At 43.0% G+C, this 18,447-nt stretch overlaps 1 protein-coding gene across 6 annotated transcripts in view; it reads right to left on the bottom strand.

Moving 5' to 3' along the window:
* ZNF462 (zinc finger protein 462) overlaps positions 1-18,447 on the bottom strand; it is a 90,063-nt gene that overhangs the window by 11,278 nt on the left and 60,338 nt on the right. For all 6 annotated transcript variants that reach the window (XM_032095116.1, XM_032095117.1, XM_032095120.1 and 3 more), the window contains 3 exons: positions 8,306-8,570; positions 5,651-5,787; positions 41-264 (listed from right to left, as the gene is read on the bottom strand). In XM_032095116.1, the coding sequence (XP_031951007.1) occupies positions 41-264; positions 5,651-5,787; positions 8,306-8,570 (626 nt within the window). The remainder of the gene's footprint in view (positions 1-40; positions 265-5,650; positions 5,788-8,305; positions 8,571-18,447) is intronic.

Consider the following 18,447-nt stretch of genomic DNA (forward strand, 5'->3'; position numbering starts at 1 on the left):
AATAGTGTTTGCAATGAAATTAAAGCTATTTGGGTCTTACCTTGTGCTCATCTCGAAGGTGAGCGTCCAGCTCCTCTGTGTGTTTGGTCTCATAGTAGCAGAGTTGGCATTTGTAAGGTTTCAGTTCATTGTGCTTCTCTATGTGCTGCTGCAAGCTCTCGTCACTGGAGCAGGTGAAGGTACACTTGTCACAGCGGAAAACAACTCCCTTCAGGTACTTGGACAGCTTGGAACGGCAGACTTCAATGGGAACAACCCTCTCCTCTGTGGGGACAGCACAACATTCACTCAGTAACACCAGGGAACAGTTCTCCCTGCCAGGACGGGGTTAATCTCCAAAAACTACAAAGGCAAGTAATGGGTGATTGGGTGAAGAGGATAGGAATGGAAGGTTTTGGGCCAAATGAGACTCCATCTGTGAGTCAGAGGAGCAGAGCCCAGGAATACAAAACCAGCCACAAACCAGCCAAGACTGAAAGTGTGATTTTGTCCAGTACTTGACAGTGGCCAGCAACAGCTTCTAGAAAAGTAATAAACAGGGAAGCTGCAGGGTGCTTCCCAATGCATTACAGGCTGCTGGCTCTGCACAAATCCGAGCTGGTGTCCTCATCATCACACCCAAACCTACCCTCTGGGGACTGAGAAGGTGAGCAGGGCAGCACCTTTCCCTGGAAAAAGGCTGCATAATTCAGCCAGCAGCAGAAACTTCCCGACATACCCAGAGCCTTCAGAAAGCTCAGACTCAAACTCTGCACGTGTACGATGTACTGAAAATGCTCTTGCTGAGTTTCTAAACTCTCCACTCCTCTAACAAAGCACTGATGTTTAACAGAGCAGCAATTAATTTCGGTCATTTGACACAGCCAAAATCCGATGTGCCTCAACATTCATCCACTGTGGTTCCCTCCACGCTGTGCACACAACAGAAACCCCAAATCTGACCATGCAGCTGAGAGTCACCAGCAGATCCTCATTAAGGCTTTTGTTACCCCAACTGGCATTTTGAGCTAGAACACTTGAAACTTAGCACTGTTCCTCCTTACGGACTGCACGTTAAAGGAGGGGTTTGATCCTTCTCATCCAGGCTCATCCCTAAGGACAGGCAAAAAAAAGAGGCCTGAATCTCTTACGGTAGACATGAAGGCTGAAGGAATGTGAGACGTGGCAATGCACACATGGATCTGAGCCAACAGGCCCTTTCTTTCAGTGAGGAGGGTAAAATTACATCCAAAGACAACTACAGAAACACGCGCTCCCTTTACAGTAAGACTTTTTTCTTCAGCTCAACAAAATATTCCATCCTGCCTGGCTTTTCCCTGAGCACAAAACTTACCCTATCTCGTAACTTCCCTCTTTTTGAAGTTTTCCCCAAAGCTATGCCTTAACCAGAAAAGAAGGAAACAAACTCCCAAAGACTTGTGATTCTTTTCTACACCAACAACAGCTTCTCTAACCACAAAGAAACTGAGTAGCGGCCATTCAGGGTGGAAAGAGGGGAGGGGAGAATAGGGTTCAAGACACAGCAGAATTTGAAGCTATGGTGCTGAGATCACTAGAAAAACTTTTTACAAGGTTGTTGCAGCTGTGTGCTTTTGGACTCACAGAAGTAAGTGACACAGCTGGTTTCAAAAGTCAAAAAGCCAAGTGAGGTTTTCAAAAACAGAAATACTAATTAAAATACTTTAAAATTCACTTTTCATGTAATGCCTGGCACAGATTTAAAAAGCTAAGACATGGAATGGTATAAAACTTTAAATCTACCAGTCTGAAGTAATGAAGCATTCTCTTACTCACATTAACAAAACCTATTACCTCACAATCACACAGAGTCCCCAAATCAAAGGCAACAAAGTAAGAGGAGAAGAGCGAAACAGACATGAACATCAATTCCAGATTGAAGGATTTCAGTATCAGGGAATGACTTACAACCTTCACATGATGTATTCATGTCAGTGAGCTTCCTCCAAGCAGTGATTTTGGAACCTGCAGGGCTACCTGGACCTGGAATGTTACATTTCTTAAGGTGATGCTCTCACCTCCAGCTTGCCCCTGCAAAGCCCTGTTTATCTAATTACTCATTTACTATGCACTTATCATGTCTGGACAACAGAAAAATTACAGCAAACCATAAAACCCCCCCCCCACAAATTGAAGAGGTAGCTTCTTTACCCACGTGTAGACTTCTTCAAAGTTCATCAGTGTCTAATCAAAGGCTGCTGCAGACACCTCACAAAAAGATGTCCTGGCTTGTGGAACGATTTTGCAAGAGGTGTAATTAAAAAATAACCACAAAACAAACACCTGACAAAAGCATCATCTTGGTTTAAGAAATCCAATCCTTCCATTAGACTGGAATATTCAGGCTAATCACATCAGGGAATTAACTGAAAGGACATTAATGACTAACTATTTGCAGTGCTATAACTCAAAGTAGACACATATTTTTTTGCTCAAGGCACAAGAGAGTTCAGGACTGTATTACTCCTTAGTTTTAAGGAGATATCTTTATTCAGCAACACACCAAAGCTCATATAACTTATTTCCTTCTCTCAGAGGTAAACCAAAAAAAGCAGTCCTACTATCTAGACACAGACCAATTATTTGGTCATCCTGGGTTTTGAAAATGTGTATTTTTTGCCTGGAAATCCAAACTACAGTCACAGAACATGCAGAATTTGCACTCCAGTAGTCAAAAGCAAGCACTGCATAAGGGCTCTGCATGTCATCAGTGAAGCTGTATGCACAATGGAAAATGTCACAAACAAGCATGTGCAAGGAATCAGGATATGTGGCAAGGAAGCCTTTGGGGAGGTAGCTGAATTTGAAAATTTATCCAGAAGGTAACTACTCCAAATGTGTGGGTGTTACCCCTCTTGTATGGGAGAAGAAAATCACTAATTCTCTAAGGGAAGGAAAAGGAAGAAAAATGCCCAAGCATTTAAAAGTAAATGTAAAAAGTGAAAATGTAAAAAGTAAAAAGTGAACTTGGTAAGCTGCATTCAGCCCTGGAAAAACACCAATACACTTCAAACTGCATGAGAGGAATGCTACTGGAAGGGATAACATCAGGAGAAAAGGTGGTCAGGCACTGGAAGGGGCTGCCCAGGGAGGTTTGGAGTCCCCATTCCTGGAGGTGTCCAAGGAACAACTGGAAGTGGCACTCAGTGCTCTGGGCTGGCTGACAAGGTGGGGATAGGTCACAGCTTGGACTCGATGGTCTCAGAGCTCATTTCCAACCTAAATGGTTCTGTGACACACTAATTGCATTGTCCAGCATAAAGGCCAACACTGCTGCTGGCCATGGATCAGGAATTCACTGTCTCCTCTTGCCTGTCATAGAGACCAGGAGGGAAAAGACCTGTCATAAAGAACCAGAGAGCCAAACTTCCCCTCAGTGACCTGCAGCAGCCTCTGGGTATGTCAGCCCCGTGGGACAGGACACCGGCAATCAGATGTCTGTGCTCCACCTGTACCCACAGAAGGGAGACTGAGCTGTCCTTATATTGATCAGGGGTGAGTGGTACATGACAGAAGCTCTTGGAGCCTCTCCTTCTTCATGGAAAGCAAATTCCTTGCCTAATTTTTTTTTGTTCTCACTAGGCATTCAGGCTTCTAGCTGATACTCCTTTAACCCTGTGAAATTCAGCCTCAGTAGCCACTCATCAGGAGGCAAATATATTCTCCATTTCAAGCACATGCTGTTTCACCAAGGATTAGGAGTGCAGCAACTTGGAAGTAATGTAAGAGTCATGCATCTGTAAACATGCCTTTTGCACAAAAAGGAACATTAACCATGAGTGGATCAAATCCTTCACTCCTGATTTTACATACTGCACCACTCCATCTACCTCAAAACTAATTTTCTTGGGCCGCAGCTCAGGGTTATGCCCTTGCTTTGCCAATGCAATGGCCATAAAACAGGAAGGCTATCTCAGACTACATTGACTATCCCTCAGTCTCTCTTCCAGTCCATGTTAAATCTTGTCAAAACTGTCTGCTCCAGCTGCCACACAATTAAACACAACAGCAGAGGGTTGTTTTTTAGCTGGATATATGCACCAGAAATAACTCTTTAAGTATGAACCCTGCTTCCTTTATTACCTGGATACGTGATGTCAAAGAAAACCCTGTGGTGGCCTCTGTGACTCTTTATCAGCTATAATCCCATTTGCATTAAAACTTCTTATGCTGCTTTTTCTCTCTCAGCACCGTGGTGCATACACCATTACGTCCTTTGCTATAAGGTTTGTTTCAGCAGCAAAAACTCTTTGAGGCTGGCTTCTGCAACTGAAGCAACAGTTCTACAGAAAAACAGATTGACAGTTTTACTCACCCAGGAGGCGAAAACCTCCTTGCAACGGGCCAGAAACAGCTCTGCACAAGCAGTAGAGCTGCTTGAGCTCATTAAGTGCTCTTCCACTTCTGCAACTGGACATTCCCAGTATCAAATCTATGGATGATGGAAAACACCCTAAATCCATCCAGTTCCCCCTATTTTAAAAGTCTGGCATTGTCTCCTGGAGCCCTGGCACAGCCACAAAATGGAGCAAACCAGGCAAAATCTGACATAGCAACACCTTCAAAGACAGGAAGTACAAGCCAAAGCATCTGCCAAACCCTTGCAACCAAACATGGCAGCTTTGTAATGTGCATTCTGAATCACTAACAGGTCATTTCCCCAGATGTTGCCTCAGAACAGCCCTGCTAGCAGAAAGAAATCCAAATTCTGCCAAGCTCCCCATGCACCTGGTACAAGAAGGACTTCAAGCTACCAGCACTGAGAGTGGTATGTTACAAGGAATTACGGTAGCACTTGTCACACCAGAATCTCCTCCAGGAAAAAGATGGCATGCAAAACTTGTGTTTGCTCACCAGCAGTACCCCACTGTGAAACTCTGCCCAACCTGCACGCAGGCAGAGTGCCATCCCAACACATGGGTTTGGATTTCGGCAGCCAACAGACCATCTACAAGCATCAAGTGTGATAGCTGTGGGCAGGAATCCCAGCCCAGAGAGCCCAAACTGCTGTCTCTCCTGAGCTAGCAAGCCCACAGTTAATGGAATGTAGAAATCCCTAATCCCACTTTTAGCAGGCTTAAAAAAACTTAAAAAAAGGAGACATGTAGACAGAAAAGGAGTCTTACAGTAAAACAAAAAATGAGGTATTTTGTTTCTAAGAACACTGAGGAGAAAATACTCAAGGAATTTATCAAGGGATATTTTGAGGCCTCTATGGTTAGCTGATAAACCTTTTGGGTGAGTTTATGATAGCAAGGCCTTTAAGATAACAAGGACATGAGCAGGGCACAGCTCTGGCCTAGATCAAAGTTGCAAATTAGGGCAACACTTGCTAAACAGGTGTTTGATGGCTGCTCACCTCCCTTGAGGAAGAGCTTAAAAACTATTCCAAATCTGCTCTGTTTTGGCACTGGTGAACTTTGAATTTTACAGGAAATAAATCAGATGCATCGTATAGAAACAAAACAAAAAGATAAGCAAGGGCTAGTGACTTCTTCAACATGAACTTGTCCTCATGTACAGAGAGAGTAAAAATTTAATGAAACCAGTGTAAACAATTTAAAGAAACCAGACCAGGGCAGCGTCCAGCACTCCCCTCGCTGGACACAGACACGGACACGGACGTTGTTACCTCTGTGCAGAACTATGTGGTCAATCATATTGCGTTTGTATTTGGTGTGATAGAGACAGAGAGGGCAGCGAAGGTCTTTGGGTCCTTCCTCAGGGACTGCCGAATGCCCGGCTTCCACGTGCATAGTAAAAGCAGATCTGTGAGAGAGGAGGGAGAGAATGGCAGCAGTCAGGAGGGGAACCACGAGGTGTCACAGCTCTATAAGGGATGTGTGGTGTAAAGAGGTGCAGATGCCACTCAGCTCTGTCTGCACGGCCCTGCAGAGGGGCTGCTCACATGAGCGACACATGAGCAGAGGTATCTGCAGGCTTGTACCCTCAAAGCAACAAACACTCCTTGTGACAAGATATTCTGCTGCATGGGTTGCCCCATATAGTCACGTTGCTATAGCTAAGATAGCAAAAGAATTCCCATCCTTCATGCTCATTATCTGTCTTCAGGCTGAAACATTCAGTACGCTTTCTCCAGCAAAGGTTCAATTTTTAGCCAGTTGAGCAAAATCCGTCAACTGTTCTGGGTTTGCAGAGGGGAGGACAAACTTATCTCGGGCAGAAGACACCTTAACCATCTTGATCTAACCAGCTAAACTTTAGGTTGTGGGTACAAAAGGGATTTGTATTCATACTGAGTTTGGCACGGAGTGGTTTAACTTTCAAAGCATCAGCCATAAATATGAAAACCCAAGACTTAGAATACTCTATTTATTAGTGTGGAAGAATAAATGAATACTCCACAGTACTCCTCAACCAAAAATTTCATGCTGGCATTACGCTGGCTGCATACTTAAAGGTTGCAAGAGATAACAGAACTTAACTGTACATCCATCTAACCACAAACTCAGTTGCTGAAATGAGAGCTGTGCCTAAACTTGAGGCACTTGGTAATTTTTTCCCAAAGCAGTGATAAACCTTGCAAAAGCTAAGAGACTTGACACATTGAACTGGAGTAAAAAGTGGCTTTGGACCCAATCCAGCAATCACTGAATTCTGCAGGTTTATTTCTATCAACTTTGGTCACTGCTTTCATACACTTAAGTTTCTAGGGTGGCTTGAAGAGGGGATTGGTATGGGTTTTTTATTTTGCCTTCCCCATCCCTTTTTAAAGACAGAAAATACACTGCTATGAATGTGTTTAAATGCTGCCTATTTCATAACACCAAGCTGAAAGAAAATGGCACTTGCAAGACACAAAGAGATTGGACCTGGAAATTTCTGGTAGTATTTAAGACAGAGAGCAATCAGGATATTAAGCAGAAGTAGCACATTTTAACACAGAGAAAGCAAAAGTGAAGCCACAGAGGGTAGAGACATGTAACTAGGAGCTGCTCTCATGTGGATTCTCCAAGCTTTGCACTCAACATTTTCTTCAACAGAACTCCTTCCCTTTATCAGTCCTACTGTTTACTGTCACTAGTAACAAGTTTAAGACCTCAAATGTCAGCTGAGGGTGTTATGCTCAAGGGCCCAGCACATCAGGAGGAAATGATGAACTGCACAGGTGCATTCTCTTTTCTTACAGAGGAGCAGCTAAAAACACGCACACAAACAAACACACAAGGCACTGAGCCTTTAAATTTAAATAATTGGATTTTCTGAAATGTCTCTGTATGCTATCAGATATGCTAGAGAATAGCATCTTTCTACCATTTAAGCTAGAAAGATCGGAGGGAAATAGAATTACATGAGAAGGGTTTCTTCAGTAAGGTGATATAAATTCCCCTGTAGCCCCAGGACACTTGATTGTCCCACGTTTCATGCTGGTTGCACCAGGAAATTACATTATTTCTGCAGAGAAAATTTCCACACTTAAGGACAAAGGGATCATGAAATGATAGTTTTTGATTCTCAGAGAATCTCAAGAGAAGGAGGAGTGCAGCAAAACTACCACCATGGACTTCCAGAGGGCAGACTTTGGCCTGGTTAGGAGACTGGTAGAGAGTCCCTTGGGAGAGCATCCTGAAGGACAAAGGGATCCGGGAATACTGGATGTTTTCCAAGAAGGAAATTCTAAAGCTGCAAGAGCAGATTGACTCCATGTGCCAAAAGATGAGACTGGCCTGGCTGAACAGAGAGCTGTGTCTGGAACTTGGGGGGAAAAAAAGGAGAGTTTATGACCTCTGGAAGAAGGATTGTGCCAAGAGGACAATGGGGACGTTGTGAACCTGCCGGCCTTAAGTTGCACCAAGGGAGATTTAGATTGGATGTAAGGAAAAAATTCTTTCCAGAAAGGGTTGTCAGGCACTGGAACAGGCTGCCCAGGGAAGTGTTTGAGTCACCACCCCAGAGGGATTTAGAAGATGTGCAGATGTGTCACTAGCGTTTAATGTTGGGCTTGGCAGTGCTGGGTTAATGGTTAACTTGACGATCTTAAGGGTCTTTTCCATCCTGAACAATTCCATGACTCTAAAGCCTACTGCAAGGACTTACTGTGCTGTTGTCTGCAGCAGATGGTACCGGCTGTTGCAGGAGAGAAGAAAATGGATTACATGGATGCTGCTGTGATCTGGCATGGCATTTCCTACGCTCCTCTCCCTGGTCAGCAGTGGCCATGCCCCTGTTAGCTACAGCCAGCTCTCAAAGATCTCAGAAGTCTTTTCAACTGCTTAAAAACAAAAACCCCTATGAGTTAATTTCATCTGTTTTGTACAGTACTTACTTAAAGCCTGTATAAAAGGAGCAATCTTTGCACTTGAAGAGCTTTTTCCCTCCGTGCTTGTCGCGGTAGTGGCGCCGGATGCTCTGTATGTAACCCGAAGAGAATTCGCAAAATTCACAGTTAAGGATGGCTTCTGCTTTTTCCACTCCCGCAGCACTCCCTGAAAGTGGGATTGGGCTGATGTTGTTGTTGTTCCTGGCCAAAGCTGCTGACTGGTAGTGGTTCAACTGCTGCTGAACATCAGGAGGCTCCGAGTACGAAGAGTCTGCAGGGAAACAGAGCAAAGTTGTTATTCCAGGTGGATCAACAAATCTAAAAAAGGCTTGATGATGCCTGCTCCAGAACCTACTGGCTTTTGGAGGGAGTTGACCAAGCTGTTGGTTATGAAACTAATCCTGCTTTCTGAAGGGATTAAGAGGTGCAGCATTTCTTAATCTAATTTAATGTGTATTCCACAATTTAAAAGGTGAGCAGTATGAATTATGGTTTTTTAGATCTGATTTTGGTGAGGAAAGGAGTGACACATTTAAATTAAAAGTAGCCTAAAAAGAAGCCTGATTTTGAGACATTTAGTTTGTGAAGGTAAAGCCCGTTAATCATACTGCCAAATGTTTTATGTGTTTGGCACATAAATCAGACCAGATCCTCTCAAATATTTTATGCCAGTTCACACAAGGTGAAGATCTGGCACTGGATACATGTAAATAATCTATCTATATGGGAAAAAAAATAAAAGAAAAAGAAAAAGAAATGGATACTCTTCCCTATTCATGCTGATGATGTTAGAAATTAAATCACCACTGGATAAAAGAGATGTTTAACCATCAATTACAGCAAAGCAAACTTTCAAACCACTGTGTTTTGCTATACTGAGGAAAGAGATCCCTATAGACACATCCCTTCTACAGCCCCACAGAACTCTGCCACACCATTTTAATGGCATGTGGAAGAACGCAGTCCAGAGATGTCTTGGTACTGAAACTGAAAGCTGTTAACATCTTGGTTGGATACCCCAAAAAAGGAGAGGGGGGGTGAGGGAGGGTGGTGTTGAACCTTTCCCAACACACTGCTTTGAATGTGGAGGTTAGGAATTCATCTGCTTTGTTCAATATAACCCACAGCTGCCCATGAATGGCACAAATCAAAGCAGATGAATAAAGCACAGATGAATTTCAGTGCAATTTTCCTGAATAGAAGACAAAAGGCTCTTTTCCTAAGCTTTCTAGAAGGGGGAAAAAAGCAATGAGGGGGGGTGTTGGGAGGGAGGGAAGGCAGGACACAAACTGTACCAGCCACCTCCTGCTTTGATGTGTACTTTGTTTTCCAAAGCTGAATTCCCCAAAGCTAGATATATAGGAATTCCCTAACAGACACACATTTGTGGGAACTTAACACCATCCATTCCGACCAATTAGTATGGGGAGACAAAAGGCAAACAGGCCTATACAACACTGAGTGTGGGGACTTCTCCACCTGTCTTCAAAAGAGCAAAATGCTTGCTTTTCTTTTCCCACTACCACAGGCGGGGGTTACACATGCCCAAAAAATGAGTAACAAATAATGACAATAAAAAAACCCACACCAAACCCTGAAACAAAACAGGCACAGCAGATAAATGTCTCTGGGCTCCCCTGGCTTTACCACCAGGTGTAGACAGCAAAGAGAAAGGCACAGACAAGAAAGATTCTGGTAAAATGAATTGTTTTGTTTTGTTTTGTTTTCCTTATCCAAGCCCCATGAGCTGAGTGAGGCTGGATTACAACACAGCATTTCTCATCTCCTGCTTCCACCACTTCTACAGCACGTTTGTTCACCAGGAGAGCTCACAGTGAGCTCCACCTGTTTAAATGTCAAGGCTTTCTTTCCCTTGTGCTTGAAGCAGGCTTCCCACTTCCTTTACTTTGGCACAGGACAGGCCTGAGGAACTGTAAACCCTCTGCAGAAGCCTCTTTTCTCTCAAAGGCAGCAACTGTGTGCTCACCCTCCTTTGGAACAGAACCTTGAGGTCCAAGTGCACGGCTCAGAGGGGATTTGCTGACTCACTTCTCTGGGCTACCAGGTTCAGTGATTCTAAAAGCTCAAAACACTGTTAGACATGACAAGGGCATGGCAGCCTAAAAAGAAAGTTCATAGCATTTGGAAGAACTTTTTTTTTTTTTTTTTTTTTTTTTTTGTGTAATCAAATTACTCTTAGGGTAATGAAGTCTAGTTTGCAGCTCACTTGTTCCCCTCCTCAGGAAGAAACGATCAAAAATTTCCACCACACCACCAATGTTCCTGGCCAAAGCCTCAAGAGATATCCATGGCTAAGAAAGCAACAGGTCTAAAAATGATTATTTTCAGAAGGAAGTTTTGCTGTTGTCTGCAAGATCTACTTTACTTCAGATGTTTTTACTCCTCCTATCATCTGGTGTCTATTATTCCAGCTTTCGAACTTTCCATCAATTATTTACACAGCCCTGTGGAACCTGGTACGTGAAAACTGCAGAAGTGGATAGCTTCATGTCAATTCCCACACACACACACACAAAAAAAGCACATCAAGTCACTTTCCCTGTCATCAGGAACAGCTAGAAGAAAATTCTACCTTTCACGCTGGCCACCTGGCAGGTTTTGGTATATTGTTCTTTTACAATTAAAATAGTTATGATATTTAGAGGAATTTAAAAAAGCCATCTGAAGAGTTTTTTTTCCAGTGAGTCGTACCCTTGGACAATGGTAGCATGCATGGCCTGGTGTACTCTTTGCCTTTTCCCTTGCCAAATTCTTTCATTATATGGCAATCTTGCTGTAGCTCAAGATCTACCACTTCCTGAAGGAAAACACTCAGGATTAACACGTGTGTAAAGGGCTTCTGTTGGTGTCTGAGAAGCAGCTTGCCAGACAGCTATCCTGGCATGAAGGTGCAGCCCAGCTCCACCAGGAACACCCTGGACAGAGTCCAAAGTTGACTGAAGGCACGGGAAGTTTTCCACTGGGTTCAGCGAGCCCCACCTTCATTGCACCCACTCCAAAACCAGCAGAGGCAGTGGAATGACAGCAACTGACTTGAGCTTGCCTCCAAAGATCCTGGCACACAGAGCACAGAGCAAACTGCCAGCAAATGACAAACAGTGGATGGGGGTGAGATTTCGGATATTTTTTTAACATTTATTTTTCAAAAGCAGTGTCTCAGAGAAGGGCCAGGGGTTCCAAATCCACAGCCATGGAGCAACAGCAATGCTTTAAAAACGGTACTTTCCCTTGGGCACCAGCTGGAAGAGTGGGCTGATGTTCCAGACACATTTTGGAGGCTGCCCCAACAACAGGATGCCTGGATGCCAGGCTGGAGAATGAAGGAGGAAGGGAGCGGAGCTTTTCCCTCAGAACTGACCCAAAAACTGAGTCATGGCTGTACACAATGCAAGTTCCACCTCTTCTTTTTCCTGCACCCCAAGCACAAACGGCTGGGAGTGCTCTGATAAAGTGTTAACAACCTTGGCCTGGAGCAGGAAGAGGGTTTAGCCATCCACGTCTGAAAAAAGCAAAAAAGGCCCTAAGAGCCTACAAGGTCAAAAAGCAGAAGACATTTAAAATAAGCAAAGGGAAGATTTAAGAAAATTTGTATTAAGTACATGTAAAACACAACAGCAGCGAATAAACACAAATGAAAGGGAAATGAAATGAACAAAAATGAAATGCCAGGAAGTACCATTTACATTTTAAGGAAAAAAGGAGGGTTTTTTTTCACTAAACAGCCTTGAGGCAGCACAGGAAAATAAAGCACATTCATATATGCAGTGAAAGAGAAGAAAATGGAACACTTAGCCCTGACTCATTTGAAACAACCAACCCAACAAAAAAAGCCCACACCCCAAAACACTGAGATTCCTTTTCAAAAAGTAATTTTATTCAAAACAAATGGAAGGACTTCACCGTGCAACTCCAAAAATAAGACAACAGCATAGGATGATCTGAGATAAAATGAAGGACACCTACAGTTGTGTCAAGAGGCAAAAATTAACAGTGACTGCTGTAGTTAAAAACGGAAGAACAGCGGCAACGCTGCAAATCTCAATTTTGAGATTTTACATACGGCATCTACCTACAAATTACCTGCAGAGGATGAATAACAAGGCCAACAAATAATGTAACCCCTGTCAGCACCTGTGGATCTGAAAGCCATCATCTTCCCTTAGTACAGAACAGCGTTTTTATACCCAAAATTCCAGAAATGAATAGCTGAAAGGAAAGCAGGGGAAATGCCTGTCCATGTGGTGATTTAGCTGTATCTACATTACCACTGCACTCTGGTAAGAACACACAAGCAAGTCCCACTGTGTCCCTCCATGGGCATTACCCAGAGTGCCTGAAGCACTAAAATCCCTGGTCAGGGATCTTTTCACCCTGAAAAATTCATCCAGAGTACAGTACCAACAACTGGGACAATGAGTCTGCCAACAAACCTGGAAGTTACTACTTCACCCAAAAGAGCAAGGCAATAGAGTCATGACAATTCAGCTTGAATCCCTGCATACCCTGGGATCACACACTGGGGAAAAAATGTACAATGAAAACATACAATGAAAACCCACCAGAGAAGCAACATGAAAATCCAAGTTTTATTGGATCCTAAGCAGCATGTAACACGTTTGAGATACCTAAATGAAAACAAAACTTTGGGATCCCTCCAGAAGAAAAAAACGCAGTTTCAGCCCCTGAATACATAAATTTACACAGAAATTCAGTGATGTTTCCGTTGTTTGTAGGTATTTTCAGCGCCATCAATGAGCACCATACGCAACAGCAACACTTCCACAAGACTCCTAAACCCAACAACAACAGGCTGGAAATACACCCAGACATGTCTAAGTAAAGAGACACTGAGCAACCGCTGGGAAACAAGAGGGAAAAGGACTTTATTAAAGGGAAGAAATTAAACCACTGCTTCATCCTTTTAGGGTGGACAGAACCAGATATATGTAATATAAACACTTTCATGCTTGCAAAGTGATGGATAGGGGTGGAGGGAGGAACACTGCTTAGGAAAAGCAGTCGTTGGAGTACACTGGAAAGTGACGTTATTGAATTCACAGAATTTTAATAATTCAGCAGCTCAACGACCAGGAGGAGTCACTGGGAGATTAAAGTGAACACATCATGCTCTCCTGGTATATCCACACAGAAACATCAACCACTCAAAAGAGACCAGCATTTGCAAGAACAGTGAAACTGGAGACACAGATGTTTGGCTCGTGAGGTACGAAAAAACCCCGAAGAGAATGTATAAATAACATTATACACACAAGCACAAAAAGTGCTTAGTAACGCTTTGTGAGGAAAAAGAAGGAAATTAAGTATTAATAGAGGCCTAGGACATTCTGGATCTGTGAGGAAATGTTCTAGAGAGACTAAGAGGAAAATATTTGGAATGTTATTTAATTTTATCTTTCATTCATAAAGAAGATTTTCATCAAGAACGACAGAAAAAAAATCCAAGGGTTTAAGAAAAGCAGCAGTTTCCTCTGGATAGAAACAAATTTGTAAAACCAAGTACAGATGCAGTAAGACCAAAGAACATTGACAAACAACATACGGCCAATTATTGCTTTAAAATGCTTAAGATAAGCGTAAGGGTGGAACTTAGGAGATTTAGGAACACAATCCTTTCCAAAATTCAATGGGACTCAAAATTACCAGCCGACTGAGTGGCAGGATTGCACACATAGCCATGAATGGCAACAGCTTGAAAAGTGGGAGGGTGGCGAAGCAGGGTGTCATACAAAGATTGTGAAGACTGCACACATTTGTTCACTTTATGCCATGCAGCACTGACCTGGAAGGAAGAGTACGTGGGAGGGTGAAATGTTCTGGCAATAAATTAAAGCTGAGGGGAGGGGAAGATAGAAGAGACTAAAACTCTGAGAGATACAGCTAAACACTCATGAAGAAGCTCAGGCAAGCAGACAGCCCAAAGAAGTCTTGTTCACTGCATATTTAAAAACAGAGCGTGAGCCCTCTACCTAAATCCTGATTTCTGCTAATGAACCTTTATGCTGCTAGAATGTTGTGAGTTAGAGACAATAGAAGCAAGTTTTGTGCCCTCAGTCGCACACTCCAAAAGAAAAAAGAAAAGTCATCACCAAGTAAAGAAAATAAAGCCCTGGAATAAAATTGCCATTTAAAGGATTTATACACTGCCACCATGCCCCTAAAAAACCCACAAAACCCAACAACGAACCCAAACCAAACCAAACCAAACACCTTCTTGGAGGAATTTATTTCAGCATTATCTGTGAAGGCCACTTCTTGGATCATGTCAGAGCAGCTTTTGTGAGAAAGATATCTATTTCTAAGCCTCAGAAGAGAGCAATGAGAAATACACGTGAACCATGCAATCCTGTTTATTCAGAAGAGGTGAGAGAAGCTATATCCATATTTCTTTATAACTTTTAATTTCCTCCTAGGTTGTGTGCATAACCTAGCTCTGATTGGGACTGAGACAGGATAGAGGCTATGCAGCTTCTTGTGCTAATATCCATATAATTTCCAAGGGACACAAATTTCACCAAATATGAAGAAAATAATAAATAATTTTTATCATCTGAATCACTTCCACAGAGTGAATCTCACACTGCTGCCTGTAAAAGAATTTTGGAGCTTCATAGCTGAGATCAAGAGTGGCTACAATAGTCCGTGTAAGATGATGCATTTGAAAGCAGTAGGAACTAATCAGGATTTACGTAGGAGTAATGTAATTTATGAAGTAAGTTGTATCATTGTATTTCCATAAGAAGAAAAAGATCAGTCCAGGAGATCCCCATGCCCTCCTGTTTTAGAGTATCTGGCACCACCAGGAACTCCTATGTGCATGAGCTCTCAAGGCAGGCACAACCCTGCTCTGCTGATGTTGTGATTCGAAAGGATCAATTTAGCAGTCAGGAAATGCTTCACCATAACTTCCAGTTATCAGTTATCCCTTGTTTTTATCTCTTCTCCCCACAACAATATTTCTTTCCTGGTTTCAACTCAGTCTAACTTTCCTGCAGTTCTTTAGGTGACTTGGCCACTTACTGGTCTCATTTAGGCTGCACACAACCCTCTCATTCTAAACGGAGTTAAATTCCATTATCTAAATACAGGATTGCACTTAAAACCAAGACTTCTGCTCCATGTCAAACACTGGGACTTCCATGAACTTACCTATTTCCATAAAATGCATAAAATAAAAAGTTTGTCTAGCTATTCCTTATTCTGTTGAACCAAACTCAAACTTCATAAATGGAAGTGCATTTACAGAAGAGAGGAACACAAATAAAAGTGGAAATAGCTTGAGCAAGACACTGATTTAACCAATCTGCTAAAATGACTTACAGGTAACAGGTTTTTTTCAGAGTTTACAAATGTACGAAGTTCTACTTCAACTCACTCTTCACTCAAGACAATAATCTACCATCACTGACCAAATGATCCTTGTGCTATTCTGTTCCATGATTTCCTTCTCATTTTTAAGGGCAATTCATCAGGTGTTTTTCAGATTTCCTTCTGTATTGCACTGACCCTCTACATATTTGTATTAATACAAACACAGTGCCACAAACATGTTCCTGTCACCTAAATGTTCACTCTCCTCTAAGGCTTGAAATGAAGAGGAAAAAGAAATCAGATTTATCAAGCAATAGATATTTGCATTCTGCTTTAAAACTGGCCCTAAAATTACAGTGGCAATATATGGCTACCAAGGATTCATTCTAACCACAGAACTCAGGAACATGAACTTGTGTGATTTGTTCTGGAGACCTCCAGCATACACCTTGACATTATTTTTACTGCCAACAGAAAGTCCTCATCTCTGTCACCAGCTCGGAGCTCAGAACACTTCGGGCACTATTTTCAAGCACTTGTAGTAACAATGTTCCTTAAAGAAGAAATAAAACCAGCGACCTAAATGTCAAATATTGGGCTGTCAACTATGATGATAACACACATCCATTTCAACAGAGCTAAAATGAGCAAAGAAGTTATACCTCTCTGCCAAGCACCAAATCTCTCCAGTATGTTTTAAATCAATGGGATAAACTGGAGTCTCAGGTGACAGGGAGAATATCAGTGAGGCTGACAGAGAAGGCTACGAGTATGTGGGAATGCAGAAATGCCCTCTTGCACACCCTTGGTCATGTCACACCCTGTATCCCTTCATGCCAACAGCATCCTTTTTTACTCTGTGTTGAGTGATCACAAATTCCCCAGACACACAAGTGATCAGCATCTACCACTCTTGTCCTCTTCCTGAACATAAAAAACAGAGCCAAAAGAAAGTGAAAACCTCAGGGAAAAAAACCAAAACAAAACGCACAACAGGAATCAGGATATGCTTCTTTCTTTTCACTGTGGGTGCAATCAGGTGAACTCCTTTCTGCTCAGAATGAACCCAGAAGATGTTTCTTCCTTCATCTGTTTCTTGATCCGCCCAAACATTTTTCTTCTCCCTACCCTAGGGAAGCCTTTCAGTGCCACAGCAATCCCATCACAGCAGGGTGGCCGACTCCATACAAGGCTGACAGCAACCTTCTCCCAGCTGCATGAGCTCCAGTCTGTGTCCTGTTGAACCTCAGCTCTGCCTTTGCCCATCCAGCTCAAGCACAAAAAACAGTACCAGAAAAAAAGCACAATGAACAGCGAGCTGACACTCCCCTCAGCACAGCCAATGACATCTTCCTCTGTTCCACCAGCCACAAAACAGCTCTCAACGTGCTGTAGGAAAAGGCCAGAAGCCAAACAACCATATCGCAGTGGAAGAGAACTACAGAGAACAAGGTCATTCCCCCCCCAGTGCCTCAGGACCTTGAAACACTGAGGAGTTTGTTCAGTAAAAGCAGAGGTGAACAAGCCCTGTGCTGTTCCACCAGTCTCTGCCAATCTCATGAAGGAGAAAAGTCCTATCTGATCAAGCATCTGGTATTTAGCTTTAACACTAACCACAAGGAGTAAGACACACCAAGTTCCACTGAGTTTTACAAGCACTGGAAGGCAGTGTGGCCACTGTGGGAAGAAGAGACAGGCAAAGGCTGAGGGGAAAGCAGGAACTTGCTTGCTCTAGGTTAGAGAAAGAAAGAACACAGCTGGGGAAAATAAAAAAAGCAGCCTGGAGGTAACACAGATTAATCTGATACTTGAGAGTGAGCATGAGGCATCACTCCTTTGGGGCACAAAAGCAGGGAAACAAGCAGAACAAGCTCTTTGCAGCCCAGCTGTAACTACAAAAGCAGAGGCATCTGCTGTTCTGCAGTAGGCAGATCACCATCTTGCATCCCTACCATGGATGCAATCCTTCCAATTCACCTGGCAATTAAAGCAATTAGCTGCTGAGGCTCCGCCTGAATTTGCCCTGTAGTCACTACTGGCTCTCTGCCCTTCCAGTCAAACTACAGTGAAACAAAAGGGTCTGAAACTTCAAAAGAGTCTTTGTCCAAGCCCCTCCTCCCAAAAACACCCCAAACCCTGAACTAAATACATTGTGCTCTAACACAGTGTCTTCTGGCTGTGACGACTGACCATTGTGATTTTCCCCAGACAGCAGCAGCCATAAAACACAAAGACACACCAGCAACAATGAGAGAGAAACAGCACCACAGGGGAAGGGACCATCTTAAGAACTTTCTGCCCCGAATGCAAGGTTAGAAGAATATCCCTTACCAAGAGTAACAGTGCACATGAATAAAAATAAGCAAGTCAGACACAATCCATTATACAGATCAAAAAAACCAAAACCCAACAGCAACAAAAACCAAGAGAACCCAAAAATCAGGGCAGCACGTCTGATAAGATGGAAAGCCTGCCTCTCTTCTGAAAGGTGGAAGGCAGAATCATGACTCACTGGCATCAGATTAGTGGATCTCATTGAAACGGTGCCCTGCTGCCCACAGTTCTCCTCTCATTCTGGTACTACATGAAATTGCTTCAGCAAACCTACTACCAAAGGCCCTCTGCACCCTTCGGGGGTTCATCTGTGAGGCACCACACAAGAAGACTGATTATGCACTATCTGCTTCATAAAAGTGTATAGAAACAGGAAGGGATTTACAGTTCTGAAATAGCAGTCCAAGACACAAGACTTAGTCAAGTAGTTTTGTGCCCAGCCTAGCTCTGGCAAAGCAAGCAGA

Source organism: Corvus moneduloides, chromosome Z, assembly GCF_009650955.1.
Source record: "Corvus moneduloides isolate bCorMon1 chromosome Z, bCorMon1.pri, whole genome shotgun sequence".
NCBI lineage: Eukaryota > Metazoa > Chordata > Aves > Passeriformes > Corvidae > Corvus > Corvus moneduloides.